The sequence below is a fragment of the Convolutriloba macropyga genome, chromosome 13 (genome assembly GCF_964194025.1).
Source record: "Convolutriloba macropyga chromosome 13, txConMacr16.3, whole genome shotgun sequence".
NCBI classification, from domain to species: domain Eukaryota; kingdom Metazoa; phylum Xenacoelomorpha; order Acoela; family Convolutidae; genus Convolutriloba; species Convolutriloba macropyga.
In genome coordinates, this window is record NC_134480.1 from 33,934,456 (window position 1) to 33,954,248 (window position 19,793).

The 19,793-nt window shown below is 32.1% G+C and overlaps 2 protein-coding genes across 2 annotated transcripts in view; one reads left to right on the forward strand and one right to left on the reverse strand.

The window, feature by feature from the left end:
* Positions 1 to 17,864, reverse strand: part of LOC142351994 (uncharacterized) — a 39,154-nt gene extending 21,290 nt beyond the window's left edge. Inside the window, exon 1 of the mRNA XM_075404293.1 lies at positions 16,776 to 17,864. Within this exon, the coding sequence (XP_075260408.1) occupies positions 16,776 to 16,989 (214 nt within the window). The 5' untranslated portion in view covers positions 16,990 to 17,864. The remainder of the gene's footprint in view (positions 1 to 16,775) is intronic.
* The window catches only part of LOC142351437 (uncharacterized), a 376,474-nt gene that overhangs the window by 165,911 nt on the left and 190,770 nt on the right, over positions 1 to 19,793 (forward strand). The gene's annotated exons all lie outside the window — the stretch shown is intronic.

Consider the following 19,793-nt stretch of genomic DNA (forward strand, 5'->3'; position numbering starts at 1 on the left):
TTAGCGTAATTTTTTGTTCGATTTAACATTTTTTCTCAAAAAATTTAAATTCAAAATTACCATTCACGCTACAAAATGCGTCAATTTGGTGTTCCTTATAGAATAAAAGCAATTAAAAAGACTAGTTCTGGTCTCGTAGAGAAATTTACTATCAAACAAATTCGAATTCGAATTGCGAGCTGTTTACTTAGAAAACTGTTTATATTTTTTGTTTTTCAAGTCACGAAGAGAATAGTCATGTTTCATATCGAGGTTCCGTTAATGGCAAACCTCATTCACAGTCCGGTGATGCCCAATGAGCAGAAAATTGGCTTTCACGGAATCGCTCATTTTTTTGGCATCGACTCTGAGCGTTCCCAATTTTTAGAGAAAATTTGATTTTCTTTTTGAGATTTCACTGAATATTTGAAATCCTATGTCAAAGACGCAATGATCAAAAGTGCTCTAGTCCTTCTAATGAGCATTAAGTGAACCTATCTAGTGCTTTTAGTGGACAGCTAATGGATTTTAATACTCTAAAGTGATTTTTTGAATTTTTTTGTGAACGTTAGCGAAACCTAAAGTTGTTTTTGCGAACTCCAAGTAAGTCTCAGTAATGACAGGACCTTCCTCTTTTCTACTGCAACAAAATTCAATCTGGTTAGCTGTTTTATCCTCAATTGTTGGATTTATGACTTCGATGCGACGAGTTTTTGTATGTTTTTCCAAAACTTTTGAATATTTTTGATCGTAATTTTGTTTCCTTTTGGAATCTTATGACTTTATCCTAATTTTGATAGATCCCGTTGGCTCCGAAAAGCCGTTAAAAGAACCGTGGATAAAGTTTTCAGAGAAAACTTTATGGATTGAACGGCTTCGACACATTCTTCTCGCATTTTTTGAAATGAATTTTCGGTTTTTGCCAACATTTATTATTGTTTTCATTGTCATGAGACTCATTATGATGTCTTATTGATGACTGGTCTTATAGATTTTATTAATGTCTTATTCTGATTTCTTATTGATGACTGTATTTATTGACGTCTTGCTGATGACAATGGGAAGAGCATTCTCTTCCCATTGAGGCATAACGTAGCGTATTTATCGACCTCTGTTGGAAGCTAATTAATTTAATGTCGTTGATACTACGGGGTCTCTCAAAGATTTCGCGGTTGGAAAATGTTTGTTCATATTTGTTGACTTTTTGAAGTCTTTTATTTAAAGAAAAGACAACCATTTTGTTGTTCAGGAAGTACTTGAAACTAGAAATGATTGCACCGAAAAGTTATTTTTTAATGATTTCGACATTTTTGTCTTATTTTTTGAAGAGTTTGCTGTTATTTTTTTTACTTAGTTGTCAAATGCTTAGAAGTCTCTTAAGCTTCTAATTGAAGATTGAATTAATAAAATTTCTTTTTGCATTAAGTTCATAGCGAATACGCTTAAAATTTTTGATACTATTCGTTTTCAATTTTTTTTACCTATTCGTTTTTTGTTATTTCTTTAGTTTTTTGTAAAGCTTTGTTGTTCTTTTCGTCTATTTGTAACTTATTCTCATCATTGAAAGGTCCCACCTAGTTCCTTGTAATCCAAAATTTAAACTTTGTGGATTTCAAACTTTCCATTTTTTGTTGTAACTGATGTCTTGTTTGTGAGATATTATGCGTTGTCATAAATGTTTTGTGAGTTTTCAATATGGTTTTTTTCTTTTTTTTGTACCAGATTCGGGTAATAACAGAGCCCAATTGTTTTCAAAGGAAGCCCAAGTGAACTTAAATAATCGTTCAGCACTATTTTAGCTCAGTTAGTATAGATAACAATTGAACTAAAAAAAACAATATCTAGATAATAGTTAATGATTTTAATGGCTTGAATAATATGTGTTTTTGCAGATTTTTTGTATTTTGTTGACATTTTCTGCATTTTTAGTTCCTTTCTATGTCTTAATCTGATGAAAGACACGTCCTATCGGTTTTGTAATGACTTTCTAGTAAACTTATTGAGTATTATTTTGTTAAAAGCTAATGATTTTTAAGACGTTTGAAACTTTTTGGTTTAAAAGATTGTGGATAGATTGTTGAATTTCTTCTCATTTTGTTTGATATCTAGTCACCTTGAGGAAAGGTTTCATCTGCTGTATAGTTAAGACAAAAGAAAAGTTCTGCTGTTCGAGTTTTATCTGACTTTCTGCATTTTTAGTCCCTTTCTATGTCTTAAACTGATGAAAGACACGTCCTGTTAATTTTGTAATGACTTTCTGGTAAACTTATCGAGAATTATTTTGTTAAAAGCTAATGATTTTTAAGACGTTTGAAACTTTTTGGTTTAAAAGATTGTGGATAGATTGTTGAATTTCTTCTCATTTTGTTTGATACCTAGTCACCTTGAGGAAAGGTTTCATCTGCTGTATAGTTAAGATAAAAGAAAATTTCTGCAGTTCGAGTTTTATCTGTTTGCATTTTGACGTTTCTTACAATGTGTTTTGACAATTAGATTTTGAGGTTTTGCCGTTAAATTTTTAGTTTTGCTTATTTTGTTCGTTTTTACCTTGTAGTCTATTCATTGGCGGATCTCGTGAGCGCTGTAATGAGGCATGGCCTTATGTAACTCAATTAATAGTTTAGTTGTAAAACGATGTTCTAAATTTCAAACATCTATTATTTGTTAATTCTTCATTTGGTTGACAATTAAGTGATAAATGTCGATCAGCTCGGTTCGGAACTTCATGTGCAAACGCACATTAATGAGCCTCCTTGCTGAAACAGCAGACAACAACAGAAGTGCACAAAACTAATCAAAACTTGTTTTAAAATTAGGAAAAGCGCGATATCTACAATTCGAAGAGGCAAAAAAATACAATAAAATGGCCAGTCGAATCGACATCATATCTTACTGTTCATTTTAAAGGAAGTATAAGATCTTTTAAATCTTATTGTGGCAGTCTCATCTTTTTAAAGTAATTTTATTGAAACAATTTATACCTTCTAGCGCTCCTTACTACAATAAGGATATACAACTAAGATTAGGAAATCGTCGTTAAAAAATCTGTTTTGGAAAGACTTTTTTTATAATAATTCTTAATGATTTTAAAAAAGATTGTTAATTTGGAGATTAACGAAAATGCGGAAGCAATAATCGATTGAATTAACAACCAAATAGAGCATATTGTAAGTTACTCGATGTCTAAAAAGAACAAATTGATTTAACCATCGATTTTTACGTTTTTCCTCGAAATTTGATTCAATCAGTTTTCAGTTTTGCCTGCATCTAAAAACAATTGTTCTGTGACTAAAAACACTTTTTAATTAGTCGTCAAATGCTGAGAGGTCTCTTAAGCTTCTAATTGAGGATTGAATTAATAATATTTCTTTTTGCATTAAGTTCCTAGCGAATACGCTTAAATTTTTTGATACTATTCGTTTTTTGTTATTTGTTTAGTTTTTTGTAAAGTTTTTGTTGTTCTTTTCGTCTATTTGTAATTTATTGTCATCATTGAAAGGTCCCACCTAGTTCTATGTAATCCACAAATTAAACTTTGTGGTTTTCACACTTTCCATAGTTTGTTGTAACTGATGTCTTGTTTGTGGGATATTATGCGTTTTCAAAAATGTTTTGTGAGTTGTCAATATTGGTTTTTTTTTTACCAGATTCGGGTAATAACAGAACCCAATTTTTTTTCAAAGGAAGCCCAAGTGAAATTAAATAATCGTTCAGCACTATTTTAGCTCAGTTAGTATAGATAACAATTGAACTAAAAAAAACAATATCTAGATAATAGTTAATGATTTTAATGGCTTGAATAATATGTGTTTTTGCAGATTTTTTGTATTTTGTTGACATTTTCTGCATTTTTAGTTCCTTTCTATGTCTTAATCTGATGAAAGACACGTCCTATCAGTTTTATAATGACTTTCTAGTAAACTTATTGAGAATTATTTTGTTAAAAGCTAATGATTTTTAAGACGTTTGAAACTTTATGGTTTAAAAGATTGTTGATAGGTTGTTGAATTTCTTCTCATTTTGTTTGATACCTAGTCACATTAAGGAAAGGTTTCATCTGCTGTATAGTTAAGATAAAAGAAAATTTCTGCAGTTCGAGTTTTATCTGTTTGCATTTTGACGTTTCTTACAATGTGTTTTGACAATTAGATTTTGAGATTTTGCCGTTAATTTTTTTTAGTTTTGCTTATTTTGTACGTTTTTATCTTGTAGTTTATTCATTGGCGGATCTCTTGAGCGCTGTAATGAGGCGTGGCCTTATGTAATTCAATTAATAGCTTAGTTGTGAAACGATTTTCTAAAACTCAAACATCTATTTTTTGTTATCTCTTCATTTGGTTGACAATTAAGTGATAAATGTCGATCAGCTCGGTTCGGAACTTCATGTGCAAACGCACATTAATGAGCCTCCTTGCTGAAACAGCAGACAACAACAGAAGTGCACAAAACTATTCAAAACTTGTTTAAAGGTGTACAAATCTAATATTTGCAAATACTCATTTTGAACTTTTTTTCCAGTTAAAAACACGTGGGTCGCAACTATTTCAATTTACAGAAACTGATTTTTTTTGCGGGTGATTGCCATTTATATGCGAACACGAATTAATAATGTATGACTCGTAGAGCAAGTTAGTTATGACGCAATTCTGTAGAATGGCATTTTATTTTTTTGCGTTTTCTGATTTGCAATTCTTGTTTTGCAATTCTTAAGATTTCAATTTGTAATTTACTTTTGATCATTTTGCACTTGTTAGTTGACTCTTGAGTTAACATATGGTTGCTGTAATTGAAACCGACTGCAATTGGTATAAGACGGAAATCTTTTCTCAACCACCCGTCCCAGACCGAAGTGAGCTCTGATTAATCTTCATTCCGCCCGGAATCACCTCTGATTTGGCTTTCCAGACCAAAATGACCCATCGTTACACAAGTAAGTTCTAAATCGTACATCAGAATTCCGTTCGCACTGTTTTTCAGACTATCATCAGGTTGAAATTTCTTCTAATCAGAGCAGATATAATTTTTTACATAAGCCGGCATTAAATTGCAGCATAGTTCATTTCTCTCAAAATTATTTGGCGTGATAGCCGAGAGGTAAGGTGTGTGAATCAAACGCCAATGATATAGAGTTCAATGCCTTGCCTGCGTAAAGATGTCTGTGTAAGGATGAGCTCTTACTTAACCATAGCTTCAGGTTGACCATAGCCTGACCAATGTTGTCTGCAATGATGGTACCACGTGAAAGTTTCAGACGCAAAAAAAGTGGCCTTAGTCACCAAAAAAGAGCAATGCTGCTCGTAGAAAGAATAGTCTGAAATGCAGGAAATAATAAGAAAAAGGGCAGCTGAGAACAGGCTACTGTAGGCCTAATGCTGTTCCGCTGCGATTACGCAGGAACCAAAAGCATTATAATTAATATTTATTTATTTATTTATCCATATATTTTAGATTTTTTTGGTAGACTATGGTTAACAAATCAACGCAGATTATGTTTGGGTTCTAAAATGTTTAGTTTTTTGTTTTTGTTCCGACCCCTCTTGAGGGGAGAGGAACTATATACTCAAATGTGTTTTTTTTTTGTTCAGACAATTTTCGCCGATCGATATATTCATCGTAAAGAGTTGAGACTGGTATCATTAGAAAGCTCGTCAAGCGTAGAAAATGCAATTAAAAAGATTTTGTTTATTACAAGGAGTTGCCGGGCTTTAAACTTCTGAGAAAATTAGAGTGAATCCCGTATTTTTTATTCACATTTTCCGGAATTTTTGCCTAAATTTTCGCCATTTTTTGCAGAATTTCAGACAATTTTCGCCGATCGATATATTAATCGTAGAGAGTTGAGACTGTTATCATTAGAATGTAGAATATTAAAAAGATTATTTTAAATTTCTCTTTTTTTTTCAGGGAGTTATCAAGGTTTAAACTTCTGAGAAAAGTAGAGCGAATTCCGTTGCTTTTATTCACATTTTCCGGACTTTTTGCATAAATTTTCGTCAATTTTGCAAAAATTTGTTGAAATTTTTAGGAATAGTGTTATTGATTTTGTTTTCAAAGACAAAAACGCATTGTTGATTTTTTTGATTTATTTTTTTTGTCAAAAATTTGGGCTTAATACTTCAAAATTCAGCCTTTTTCATCAAAAACAGCAACAAATAAGCTTCTTTAGTCCACTTTGATTAAATTTGTCGGAAGTACACCCTCAAATAACACTAATAAAATCTTTTTAGACTTAAAAGGGGGCTTTTCCCACTTCAACTTCTGTTGTGAGTGATCTGTAATCAAAACTAAGCCGTTTTTTTTTTGCTAACTTTAATCGTTGATTATCAAAAACGCTGTATTTAATTTTGAGTTTTTAACTAACAAATTATCTATATCTGTGACATTTTAAAGAAATGAAATAATAATATTTCCTAATGGACAATAAGAATTAGCAGGGCTAGTTTTGGACCAATCTCGGACTCTTACAATTCATAAAGAATTCGATTTTTAACCAGTCGTTCTTTTTTTTCAAAAAATTGATCTTTTTTATATTAATTAAATTGCAGAACATATTAAATCAAAGCTCAAGAAAAATAAGTATAAATGGTTTACTATGCGGCTCCAAACTAACGCATTTGTTTCTTCTTGAAAGCTTATGGTGGTTTTGACTTTTGAAAATAATTTGTATTTAAATAAATAATGGCCTAATGAAGTTTTCCTCTATTTTTTTCCTTAATTTGGGCAAGTTGTAGATAAGTGTCGGCAAGTAAAGATTATTTCGTCTTTCTATTGACCCAAAATTCAATCTCTATTGCGTTTTTAAGCCTTAAGTTATAGTTTTTTTGGCTTTGACACTACTAGATATCAGATTTTATTAAATTTTTAGAAATTTTCCGGTGTTTCACGTTTTCTAGTTTTGTCACATTATAACGTTATTGACTGTTTTCATATCAAATTATTGGCATTTAAATTAGGGCATTTGAACATTTTAAAATCTTGAAAGATATAGATTATCTTTTCAACGGCTTCGACACTTCTTTCCTGAATAGTTTAATTGAAACTTTTAATTTTGGCTTTAATTGTCTTTTTTTAGCGTGTGGTTTTAGTCGCCAGAAATTTCCTGTACAATGACAGGTTTCATTGGCTTTTTTCGAAGATAAGATGAGCCGATACTCTCATACATAATAGATAGCTGACGGCTTTCATGACTTTGAAAACAATTGTTCTCCAAATTAAAATGGAAATTAACTTCGCAATTTTTTTTGTCTTTTTGTTACCTAGTCTCATTAATTACAGATCAAATATGACAATATTGTTGTCAAGTATGATGTTAAAAGAGATTGCTGTTACAAAATCTAATATATCAAGAGTTCCTTATGACCTTACTGGCTTCGGCACCGGTTTTTCACAAAAAAATAATTTAAATTGATTTTTCATTTTTGAAGTTTTTTTGTAGACGCAAGACATATTCAGGATAATTGCAGTTCTCAAGGGCATCCTTCGCATGGATAAAGGAACTTATTCATTTTATTTGTTTTTGTATTTAGCGGCTTTCATGACTTTGAAATTAGATTTGTTTCCAAAAAAAAGTCAAAAGTCTTTTTTAATTTTGCCTTTTTTTTTCTTTTTTGTCCATTTGTTACCTAGTCTCATTAATGAAGAATCCTACAATACATCATCAGAGCTTGAAGAAGGCACAATCGAACATATTTTGAGGGCCAAAACATGGCTTTACGGCTACGACAGTGTTTTATTGCAAATTTTAATTCAACTTTTTTTGTTGTCTTTATATTGTTCTTTTGAGCCGCTAAAAATATTTAATAAGGATACGTCTCAATGCCCTTCTATAGAAGCATTGCTAATCGTAAGCCTTTGGGGGTATTTTAATTGCTTTCTAATGGTTTTCTTTTTCTTGAAATTAATTGTTTTTCAAAAGAACAACGAATTTTTTAACTTTACTGTTGTTGTTGTTTTTGTCTAATTGTTGCCGAACTTTTTGTGGACTGGTCCCATATCTTTTCAGCTGATTTATAAGTTATTTTGTTGAGTTTCAGTTCTGTCGGACGGTATAATGACTTTGTTATTAAGTTTTGATTTTTTAAAACGGACATAAAGTTTTTGATGTAATTAATGTTTGTTGTTGTTGTTTGATTTTGCTGCTCGCCTTAACTCGCTTTCTTAATATTGGCACATCTCATCCATCCAGTGATTTTTTTTTACTCCACTGAGTTATTTGCTTTGGAGGCTATCTTTTTGTTCATACTTTATATATATATATATATTTTTGAAAAATACTTGGGCTTTTTGGGTTTTTTTTGTGTTTTTTTTTTGGGTTTTTGGGATTTCAAAAAAACAATTTTCGGGTTTTTGTATCTATTCCTCATTTGGTAGATAATTATAGCAAAATTGTGGAAGAGCGGGGTCAGAACCTTATGTGCGATCGCACATTACCGAGCCTCCTGTTCACTGGAAGCTTAACGTGTTTCAACGAGCACAACTAAAAAATATTTAATGTTTAGAAAGATATTTTAACAATTGTATTTTTCTGTGCTCAACGTGACGTCTGATCAGGCGTGCGTGTGAACAAATTTACATCTGATCCGACTGTCGTCCACGCGCAGACCAACTTTGATCAGAATTTCCTGGGTTTCAAAGCTGGTCAAATTTTTGTTCGTTTGGATTTTTGTTCATCTAACTAACCCAGACCGATGGGACTTTTGATTAGACTATCCAGAAGAGAAGACCCAGTATCAGATAATTTCCAGTCAGTTCTGAAGACCTTTAATCGCACAAACTTCTTTCCAGCCTATATAATTCAAGCGCACGATGCTCAGGCGTGCACTTGAAGAAGGTCTCATAAGAGGTCACTTCGGTCTGGACATCTTGACTTAGATAAAGTGTGGAAAATATATCCCAAAAGTTTGTTCCAAATCAGTGGTTTTTATCAGTATTTTTTTCAATCTTTATTGAATTGCTTCTGATCTTAAAAAATCAAATTTTAATTCTGGAGGACTTAGGTTTTCTGTATAGAAAAAACTTTGTTTACAGACGGAGTTTTTCGCAAGGAAAACGTTTGATGACAAGTATGTCGTGCAGAACTTCATGCTTGTGTAAACTGAAAATCAGCGACAACAAAACCTATCGGGTCAAGTCCTTGAATTGGTTGGAAGGCTGACAGATTAATTCGAAAAATATACATTTCGAAAAAAAATAACTAAGTAGAAAAAACCCCAGGAAGGAGCTCCCCGGGCATGGAATGGAGACGGCAAAATTTTGTCGGCAATATGTTTTATTGGGACACATTTTTGTAATTTTAAATAACAAAGAGGCTCGGTAATGTGCATTCGCACATAAAGCTCCGACACCGCTCATCACATTTTTGGCATAATTGTCTATCAAATGAGGAACAGATAAAACAACCCAAAAATTATAGGATTTTTCAAAAAAATTGGTGCATGGACAAGAAGATTGCCTCCAACGCAAATAATCCGGTAGAATAAAAAACACCACATTAGATTGATGCGTTCAGCCATTATTAAGAAGGCAAGGCTAAACAAAATACATAATCAAAAACCAACAACAAACCTTAATTACATCCAAAACTTTATGTCCATTTAAAAAAATTAATAAAAAAGTCAAGATAGCGTCAGATAAAACTGAAACTAAAGAAAATGACTTGTATTTTTTTGGAAAGATATGGGACCAGTCCATAGTAAGTCTTGGTAACAATTCGACAGGAGAACAAAATCAGCGGAGTTGATTTTTTAAATCAACTTATACTTATAATTTTCAAACTGATACTTATAATTTTTTAAAAACAATTGATTTCATGTAATGCAAGCCATTAGATATCAACTGAAAACATCTAAATGTTTTACAATGACCTATGCCTCTAATAGCTCTGTAGGAGGGCATCAAGAACTGTCACTATTCGATTTTTTATGCTGTTACAAAAAGAACAACAAAGCAACAACAAAAAAATCAACTAAAAATTGCGAGAAAAAGCTGTCAACGCCGTAAGGCATATTTCGCCCCCTAAAAATTTGTTTGATTGCGCTTTCTTCGATAAAATAAAAAAAGGTTGTATGTGAACTCTCATTAACTAGACTCTGCAAGAAGTAGACAAAAATAGAAACAAGAAGAATTAAGAAATGCTTTTGTATATTTCGAAAACAATTATTTTCAAGGTCATGAAAGCCAGTAGCTATAAAAATATATAACTAAATAGGTACAATTGTTCGTCCAAAGGAAACATTTGAGAACTTATGTTTTCAGAATATGTCTTACGTCAACAAAAAGAACGTCAAATATAGACAAAAATAAAAAATTAGTTTACTTTTCTTGCGAAAAGCCCGCGTCGAAGCCAGTAAATTTATAACGAGTTCTTTAAAAACATTATATTCTGTACTTGTACACCTTCTGTTGATAACCATATTGTCATATGTGACATGTAATTAACGAGGCTAGGTAACAATTAGACAAAAATGTACAAAATTTGAAGTTGGAGTGATTTTTTTTTAGTTTTTGAAAAGTTTAAAAAATTTTAAACTTTTCAAAAATTTAAATTTTTCAAAGTTATGAAATCCATCAGATATCATTTCAAATCTGAAAATAGTCACATTTTTTCCTCCATAAGAAAATCAATAGGACCTGCCATTATCAAAGAAATTTCAAGCGACTTAAAAGACAAAGTGAAAACGATAGTTAAAGACAAATGAAAAAAAAAAGTTCTTCGAGAAAAGTGTGTCGAAGCCATTTAAACATTAATCTATGCCTCTAAAGACTTTTATATGTTCTATTAATCTTTTTTTGAACCCTAAAGAAGTAATATGTGACTGTCTTTAATGGGATAAAACGAGAAAAAAAACGTGAGAAATGGCATAAAAAATAAAAAAAATTGAAATCTAGTAGTATCAAGGCCAGAAAAACATAATTTAACGCGTAATACCGCAATAAAGGTTTAATTTTATTTTATTTCAGTAAAAACAAAAAAGAAGAGCAAGAAGAAGCAGTCTTTATTTGCTTACACTAAGCTACAAGCTGACCAAATAAAGAAAAAATAGTCGCAAAGTTCAAAAAGCTGCTGTATATTTAAAAATCAAACAATTTTTAAATTCAAAACGACCATAATTTCTCGGGCCCAGAAACTAGATACATTAACTCGGAAATGCTTAGAAAGCTTTTTAGACCTATCAACAGTGAGATTTTATATGAATTGTTCTGTTCTTTAGTTAACAAAGAAAAAGATCGAAATTTTTCTTTGAAATGAAAGACCGACTGATTACAATCCGAATTATGTTTGGATTGTAACAGTGAAAGATTATACGGAAACCAGCCTATCTAATGCTGTTCGTCCTTTAAGAACACTCAATTGTTTTGAATGTTATAGATCTAGATAATTTTTTAGTTAAGAGACCAATAATAAATGCTGCTTTTTCGATAATCGTAGAGTAAGGTTAGCAAAAAACGGCAAAATGTTATTTTCAGACAAATCTCTACGGATGTGGATGTAGCCTTAGCTCCCACTGTAGTCTAAGAAGATTGTGTTTGTTGTTATTGGGTGCGTACTTCCGGTAAATTTAATCAAATTGGACTAAAGTAGCTTATTTCGGACAATTTTTGATGAAAAAGGCTGAAATTTGAAATGTTTAGCCAAAAACGTTGCCCAAAAAATTTAAATCAATGTAGCTAAAAATAAATTTTTGTCTTTTAAAATAAAATCATCAATACTATTGTTAAAAATTTTTACATATTTCAGCAAAATTGACGAAATTTTAGGCGAAAATTCAGGAAAATGTGAATGAGAATAAGGCAAATTGTTCTAATATTCACAAAAATTAAAACCACGATAACTCGCTCTAGAAAACGAAATTCAAAAAAAGCTTTTTAATTCCATGTTCTGCGCTGGACGGGCTTTTCAATGATACCACTCACAACTCTGTACGATGAATATATCGATCGGTCGAAACTGTCTGAACAAAAAAACTCATTTGAGTATATAGTTCCTCCCCCCTCAAGAGGTTCGAAACAAAAATCACTCGGTAGAAATAAACAGTTTTATGGTCATGGAATGCCTTTGTTACATTCATTCTGCTCACTACAAGGTTTTCGTTGCTGACGAATTTCAAGTTATTATCAACTTCATACCAGCCATATTTTTTTTGTAAAGCCGATATTGGCTGCCCGATACTTTTTGAGGAGACACACAAAATTAATATCATTTGAACGCTGTGATAATCTAAATCGATGGTCGATGGAACAATAAAATTGGTTAATATTCCCTCTTTTTTCAAAGCTTTCCGGTTCTCGATTAAAGTTTCAGGGTTTGGAATTTTTTTTTCTATTTAGCGCTATAGTAATTACCCTACTAGTTAAAATAGGTATTCGATATTTTTTTAAAATAAAAACATAAAATAGTGTACTGGAATCCTAGAAATAAATGGATGCAGCAAAATTTTAAGAACGACTCAAATATGACAAAACAAAAACTCAGTAAAATGTAAAATTTAGACAATATGAGAATATTTTTTGAAATATTTTGTAAAATTGTATGGTCTCATTTTCTATTGTTTTTTGGAGTACTAAGTTGGGGAGAACAATGCTTATGCGATGTGTTGTTCTTCAAATTTTTTGAAGGCTCATTTGAAAACAACACTTTATTCTAGAATAGTTTCTTCTAATTTCCATTTAATCTAATATAAAAACTTTAAAAAAAAAATGCCGATACCTACTTGTTTGCTTTGTTACGCTACCAATAATTGTTTATTTTTTTGCAAATTGATAATTATCTTCAGTATTGAAAAGTCACAATTTTTCAGGAATAAAACTTTGGTTGGTTAAAAAATTTTTGATTTTCGTGGACAAGCTATATTGTTCCTGAAAAGAATCAATCTCCTTTACTAATTTAATGGAAAGAACTCTAACGCAAGCAACCGGTAATTTTTTTCGAGTAGAGAGGGCAGACTAGAAGTAAACTAAGTAAAGCCCTGCTTTAATGGGAAATACCAATCAAATTTTTTTTGGTTTCTGCCAAAAAATGGATTTCGATCTTTTATCTTTATTTTTTGTTTCTTTATTAAACAAGGAGGCTCGGTAATGTGCGATCGCGCATAAGGTTCCGACCCCGCTCATCCAAAATTTTGGCATAATTGTCTATCAAATGAAGAACAGATAGAAAAACCGAAAATTTATTTTTGGGAATCCCAAAAAACCCAAAAAAACCATGTATTTTTTAAAAAAATAGTGTATGAACAAAAAGAAAGCTTCCAAAGCAAATAACTCAGTGAAGTAAAAAATGATGCACTAGATTGATGACATATGCCAATATTAAGAAAACGAGTGAAGACGAACAGCAAAATTAAATAACAAGAAACATGAATTACATCTGTAAGAGAATGTAGATAAGGATTCAATTACATAGTTTTAGACAGTTTGCAAAGTTTTATAACAGTTCTAAGTTGCAAGAACAAGCAACTCGTTTTTGCTGCGATAAGGACAAAAGTCAAGGTTTTTTTCATGATTCACTTCTGACTTGATTGTTGCACAACATGCTCAAAGGGAAAGAGGGGGCCAACAACACAACACAGACGTTTGACCAGGTCGTCGAAGAGGGTGTAACCCAAGTTGCCTAGAGAACCGTTTCGAAAAAGGTGAAGAAAAAACGGGCTAGGGGAAAAAAACGCGTGCGAGGGCAAAGACGGTACGTACGTAAACTGTTTTCACCTTCACCACACGGTATTGTCCATCTCGACCAGGACTTCGAGAACACGTCCAAGGGGCCAAATTCCATGTGGAGTTGTATCTTTCAGAATCCAAACGTTTTCATTGACTCTGAGTGGTGTTTGGTCACTATCGCTCCATCTTCCATCTAGACCTCTTTAAGTGTGTCGGAAGATACTCCTTGACGAGTCGTTTACTGAAATGGTTGACCATTTGCTGCACATTCTTCCAAGACTTGAAGCTAGCGGAATCTTGTCTGTCGAACTTTCCTGGTGGGAGAGAGTTGACCGGTCTGTTGACCAGGAAATGGGCATTTCATTTTCTGGAAGGTCAGCGACAATTTTTAGTTGTCGGAAAATCAATATAGCTTCTGTCTTGACTAAAATTGTCCTGAACACCACATAAAGCGACTTTCTTCTGGAGCCTAGAAAGATCAATAGAGTGCGTTTCGCGGTCTGAATCAGTCACCATAAAACGTAAAAGAATGTAGATAAGGATTCAACTAAATAGTTCTAGACAGTGTGAAATGTTTTTTATACCGGTTTTAAGTTGCGGGGAACGAGCAACTCGTTTTTGCTGCGATAAAATCCAAAGTCGAGGCTTTTTCATGATTCACCTCTGACTTGATTGTTGCACAACAACATCAAAAACTTTGTCCGTTTTAAAAAACAAAACTCAATAACAAAGTCAACATACCATCAGATAAAACTAAAACTGAATAAAATAACTTAAAAATCAACAGAAAAGATATGGGACAGTCCATAAAACGTTTGGTAACAATTAAAGAAAAAGAACAAAAGCAGTAAAGCTAAAAAATTCGCTTACTTTTTCTTAAACATTCAACTTCAAAATAATGTAAACCAAAAGAAGTCAATTAAACTATCCCACAGGTTTACGATTGCCAATGCTTCTATAGAAGGGCATTAAGACCTGTCCTTATTCAAATTTTAATGCGGCTAAATAGAACAAAAAAAACGACCACAAACGAAAATTCCAAAAAAAACTTGCCCGAAAACGTTTTCAAAGACGTAAAGCCATATATTGGTACTCAAAATTTGTTCGATTGCGCCTCCTCCAGACATCGATAAAGTAGTATGTGGTCTTTCATTAATGAGACTAGGTAACAAGTACACAAAATAGAAAAAAGGGGCAAAAGTAAGTAATACTTTAGAGTTTTTTCGAAACAAAATTACCTCCAAAGTCATGAATGCCATTAATTACAAAAAGAAATAAATAAATAGGTTCGCATATTTGTCCAAAGGAAGCCCTTAAGACCTGAAATCATCCAGAATATGTCTTGCGTCTACCAAAAGAACGTCAATTATGACAAAAGTCAAATTATTTTTACATTTTTTGTGAAAAACCGGGTGTCGAAGCCAGTAAAATCATAACGAATTCTTTCAAAATATTAGATTCTGTGACACCAATTTTTTTTGACACCTTCATTCGACACCAAAAATATCATTTTTGACCTGTAGTTAACGAGGCTAGGTAACAAAAACACAATAAAAATATCAAAATTGAAAAGTTTAAAAGTTTTTTTTTTATTTTGGAAAACAATTGTTATCAAAGTCGTGAAAGTCATGAGCTATCTACTAATATCAGAATATTGGATCATCTATTTTTCCTTGAAAAGCCAATGAAACCTGTTATTATACAGGAAATTTCATTCGACTATACAGACAAAGTAAAAACAACCGTTAAAGACAAAATTAAAAAATTCAATTAAACTCTCCAGAAAAGAAGTGTTGAAGCCGTTAAAACTATAATCTATATCTTTCAGGATTTTAATATGTTCCGTTGTGCTTGATTTTGAACGCCAATAAAGTGATATGAGAACTGTCAATAATGTGATATTGTGACAAAACTAGAGAACGTGAATAACTGGCAAATATCTAAATATTTAAAAATATGAAATCTAGTGGTATTGAAGCCAAAAAAACAATAACATAAGACCTAAACCACAATAATGATTGAACTTTAAATCAGTAGAAAGGAGAAGCATATTTTCTTTGCTGACACTAAGCTAAAAGTTGACCAAATTAGGAAAAAAATAGAAGAAAAAGTCCATTAAATCAATATTTATTCAAAAATCATTTTTTTTAAAAGTCAGAACAACCATAAGCTTTCAAGCTAAAAACTAAATGCATTACTTTGAACCTGTTGAGGAAGCCATTTGGACCTATCACTCCTGAGCTTTGATTTGATATGTTCTGTTCTTTAATTAATATAAAAAAATCATTTTTTTTTAAAAAAAAAAGACGGACTGATTATAATCTGAACTAATTTTGGATTGTATCAGTCCAAGATTAGTCCAGAACTAGACCTGCTAATGCTTGTTGTTCATTAGAAAAAAATTAATTTTGTGACTGTTATAAATATGGATAATTTTTTAGTTAAAAACTCAAAATTAAATTCTGCGTTTTTGATAATCAACGAGTGAAGTCAGCAAAAAACGGCAAAATTCTAGTTACAGAGCTCTCTCAACAGACATTGCAGTAGAAATAGCCCCCTTTGAGTTGACAAAGATTGTATTAGTGTTGTTTGGGGGGTGTACTTCCGGCAAATTTAATCAAAGTGGACTAAAGAAGCTTATTACGTGCTGTTTTTGATGAAAAAGGCTGAATTTTGAAATATTTAGATCGAATTTTTGACAAAAAAATTAAATCAAAATAATCAACAATGCGTTTCTGTCTTTGAAAACAAAATCAATAACACTATTCTTAAAAATTTCAACAAATTTATGCAAAAATTCCGGACAATGTGAATAAAAGCAACGGAATTCACTCTACTTTTCTCAGAAGTTTAAACCGCGATAACTCCCCGTAAAATACGGAAATCAAACAAAAATCTTTTTAGTTCAATATTCTACACTGGACAAGCTTTCTAATGCTAACAGTCTCAACTCTCTACGATTAATATATCGATCGGCGAAAATTGTCTGAACAAAAAACCCATCTGAGTATATAGTTCCTCCCCCCTCAAGAGAGGTCGGAACAATTATGCTTTTGCAGTTTAGTTGGAAAAGTAGACTAAAGCAGTTGATTGGTGAAAGTTGTCGGGAAAAATCAGACAGAATATAATTTGTTCGTTCATACCTGAATCAGACCTGATCTCAGTAGGGGGGCTGGTATTTCTACTCGGATGTCGTTCTGAACGCTTTTTTATTCGACTTCTTTGTCGCAAAAACATATCGTGACCTCCTCCACCCATGCCAGAGGTCAGAGAGGGCGAAATGGATAACCCAATTGAGGACTTGCGTCTGTTGTGGAAACTTTGACCCGTCCGCCCGGGGGTGTTTATAGGGTTCATTGTAGGTCATCGGTTCAGAGGTCACGATGTTAAAATTACGTCGCACAGGTCACAGTGTCGAGGACTATTTTGAGGTCAGAATGTCTAGGACTCGAGGTATCAATGATGGAGACTTTTTGAGAACAATTCCAAACACGACACGTGTGAGGTCACAATGTCATAGACGGATTTGATGTAACGAGAACTGGATTTTAAAGGTCACAAGACAAAGTGTCCTGAATTTAGCGGACGCGTCGCTATTCAATCTAGAGGTCAAAAGGTCGCAAAATGTTCCAGTTATGTTTCGATCTGATAAAATCTTGGAGTCAAATTGTGGAAACTTGGAGGTAAAATTTGGTCGCTGTTTCCAAGGTCAAATCAACTTGTTTATAATTTTCTTTCTTTTCGGCTAAACAAAGCTTTGGATGATAAACGCGGCTTGTTTTGTGAAGATAATTGATTTCGGTATCCGATTTCAACTTTGAAGCGAAACATGTTCAATAAGTTTCCCCCCAATTTCAGTAACTCCTTTATAAACCCGGAAAATTCGGATCAAATTCAACAGTCAATTGATAATTGGTATATTTTCTTACTTTTGAGCTCGTCGGAAATTGAGGAATACAAATAAGTTACGTGATGCTGATTTTTTTGCATGTGGAATTGTTGGGCTTGATGGAAAATGAGGATAACAAATTTGCGTGATAATGAATTTTTAGCATAACCGGTTATAAAACTTGTAAAAATTAAATAGCAAAAATGTCATGGGAAAGAATGGAACACGGATTGTAAATAGACCAGCGATCTATTTTATGAATAGAACTTTTTATTAAAAGCGTCAATTTTGAGCTCAAAATTTTTGCTATAACTGTTTTTGAACATTCACAAAGCAAACATTGCATTTGAATGTTTACACATATCAAATTATTACATATTAGTTATAACGTGGTATAAATTTACTATACACACATATGCACACGCATATATATCTCTGCATACAATGAAAAAAAGTCAAATACATAAAATTTGAAAATTGGCCAGAGCTGGTTTTGTTTGCATGTTATTACATGGTCCGAATATTTTGAGCTGATGTTTACTATTTGTTTTGTAATCAGTACTGAAAATGAAAGAAAATCATATCATTATATCCGAACAAAATTCTGTTGTTCTCACACAAAAGGTGAACCAAAGAATTTTCAAAATTGTAGAATTGAGTTTGCCATTTGTAATACATACTTTGAGCGTATTTGTGTTCACAAAGTATTATAAATTTGAATGATTCAATTTGGGGTCAAAGTATTTGCATATAAATTTTTTTCTTTGTTTTCGCGTATTTAATAAAAAATATTGTCAATTGTGCGTGTGGCTGAAAAAGACATTGTTTTATTTACGACTCTAAGTTATAACTTATTACCAGTTATAACTTATAACTATTAAATATAAAATATTTTAATAATTAACCAGTCAACGCAGATATGTTTCAAAGTGTCATTTTGAAAGCAATTTTTGTTTATTTTAAATAAACACATTATGTGACAGTTTATAACTTTGAAGTTTGCAAATAAATTTTAAAATGTCTCTTTTGAGATAACATGCCAAATTTTGTGTCAGTTTGCTCCGATCAAATTTGGTCTCAAAAAGATGAAAGCCTAGCAAGGCCATGTGAAATGATCAAAAATAATGTGAAGCTCATTTGCCGAACTAAATTTACTCGCATGACAGTCTGGCCCAAGGAAGTCAGCTTTCCTTACATAAACTGGTTCAACCCCTGCCTCGGAGAAGTTATCTGTGATGTAAAAACGGATATAAAGGGAACTTGGCGAGATTAAGAGAGTCCCAAATTGAGTGGAAAAACCAAGAAATAATTGTGTAATAAATAGAGAAATAATTGTGAAAATTTAACTGAATAAATAGAGTGAAAATCGATAGAAGACATGTTTCTATGAATTGTTTCAGTGCTCTGAAGCTTTGATCGATATCCAGCCGGGTCCTAGACCTCGACTTAGGCGGAGTCAAAAGTGCCTAAAAAACACGGTCCATTATTTTCATGAATCGAGAATGAACTTTTCACGCCATTTTTTGGTCCATCATTGTCTTTTCATCTGTTTAGATAAAATTCTGAGAACTGTAAATTTTTATTTATTTTTATTACATTTTCCAGACCAATACCAAAGTAGTATTGCAACATGCAGTCGAAATTAGAAAACTTATGACTTATTATGACTCATCAGTTGTTATTTAGGCAATATTATTGCGAATTTTGGTTGAATTGAACTAAACAGTGTGGTGTAATTTTCCTCAAAAATAACCCATTTGAAGCCGGAAATCCAGTGTGAGAAATACGAGTATACCGAAGGGCGAAGTTTTTGCTAAAGTAAAATAATCTTAATGGACAGTTAGTTTGAGCGTGGCTTCTTCGTCCTTTTTTGGTTGATCAAGATATTTGCATAAAATTCACATAATCCTAATCAGAAGATTTTTTGGTCAATTAAGCATGCAAAGTTTGACTTTTCGGTTTGTTTCCTATTATCGTTTTTACCATTCTTTGTCTAAGTTTCATTTTTTTGTGAATAAAAGGCAGGTAGGTTACACCCTCCAAAATTTTTCGAAATAATAGACCTATTTTTGTATAGCTTCTCACGTTTATTTTTACTGTCACTTGTTCGGACGTGATGACAGCTCTTTTCTCTAAGTTAAATAATATATGTTTTTCTTTAAGTTAAACATTAATATTAAAATCAGTGTTTGTTGTTTTGATTATAAATTGTGTTAATTATACACTCCCAGATTTTGGTAGCTCACCCTTCAAGTTGCTACAATAAGTACGG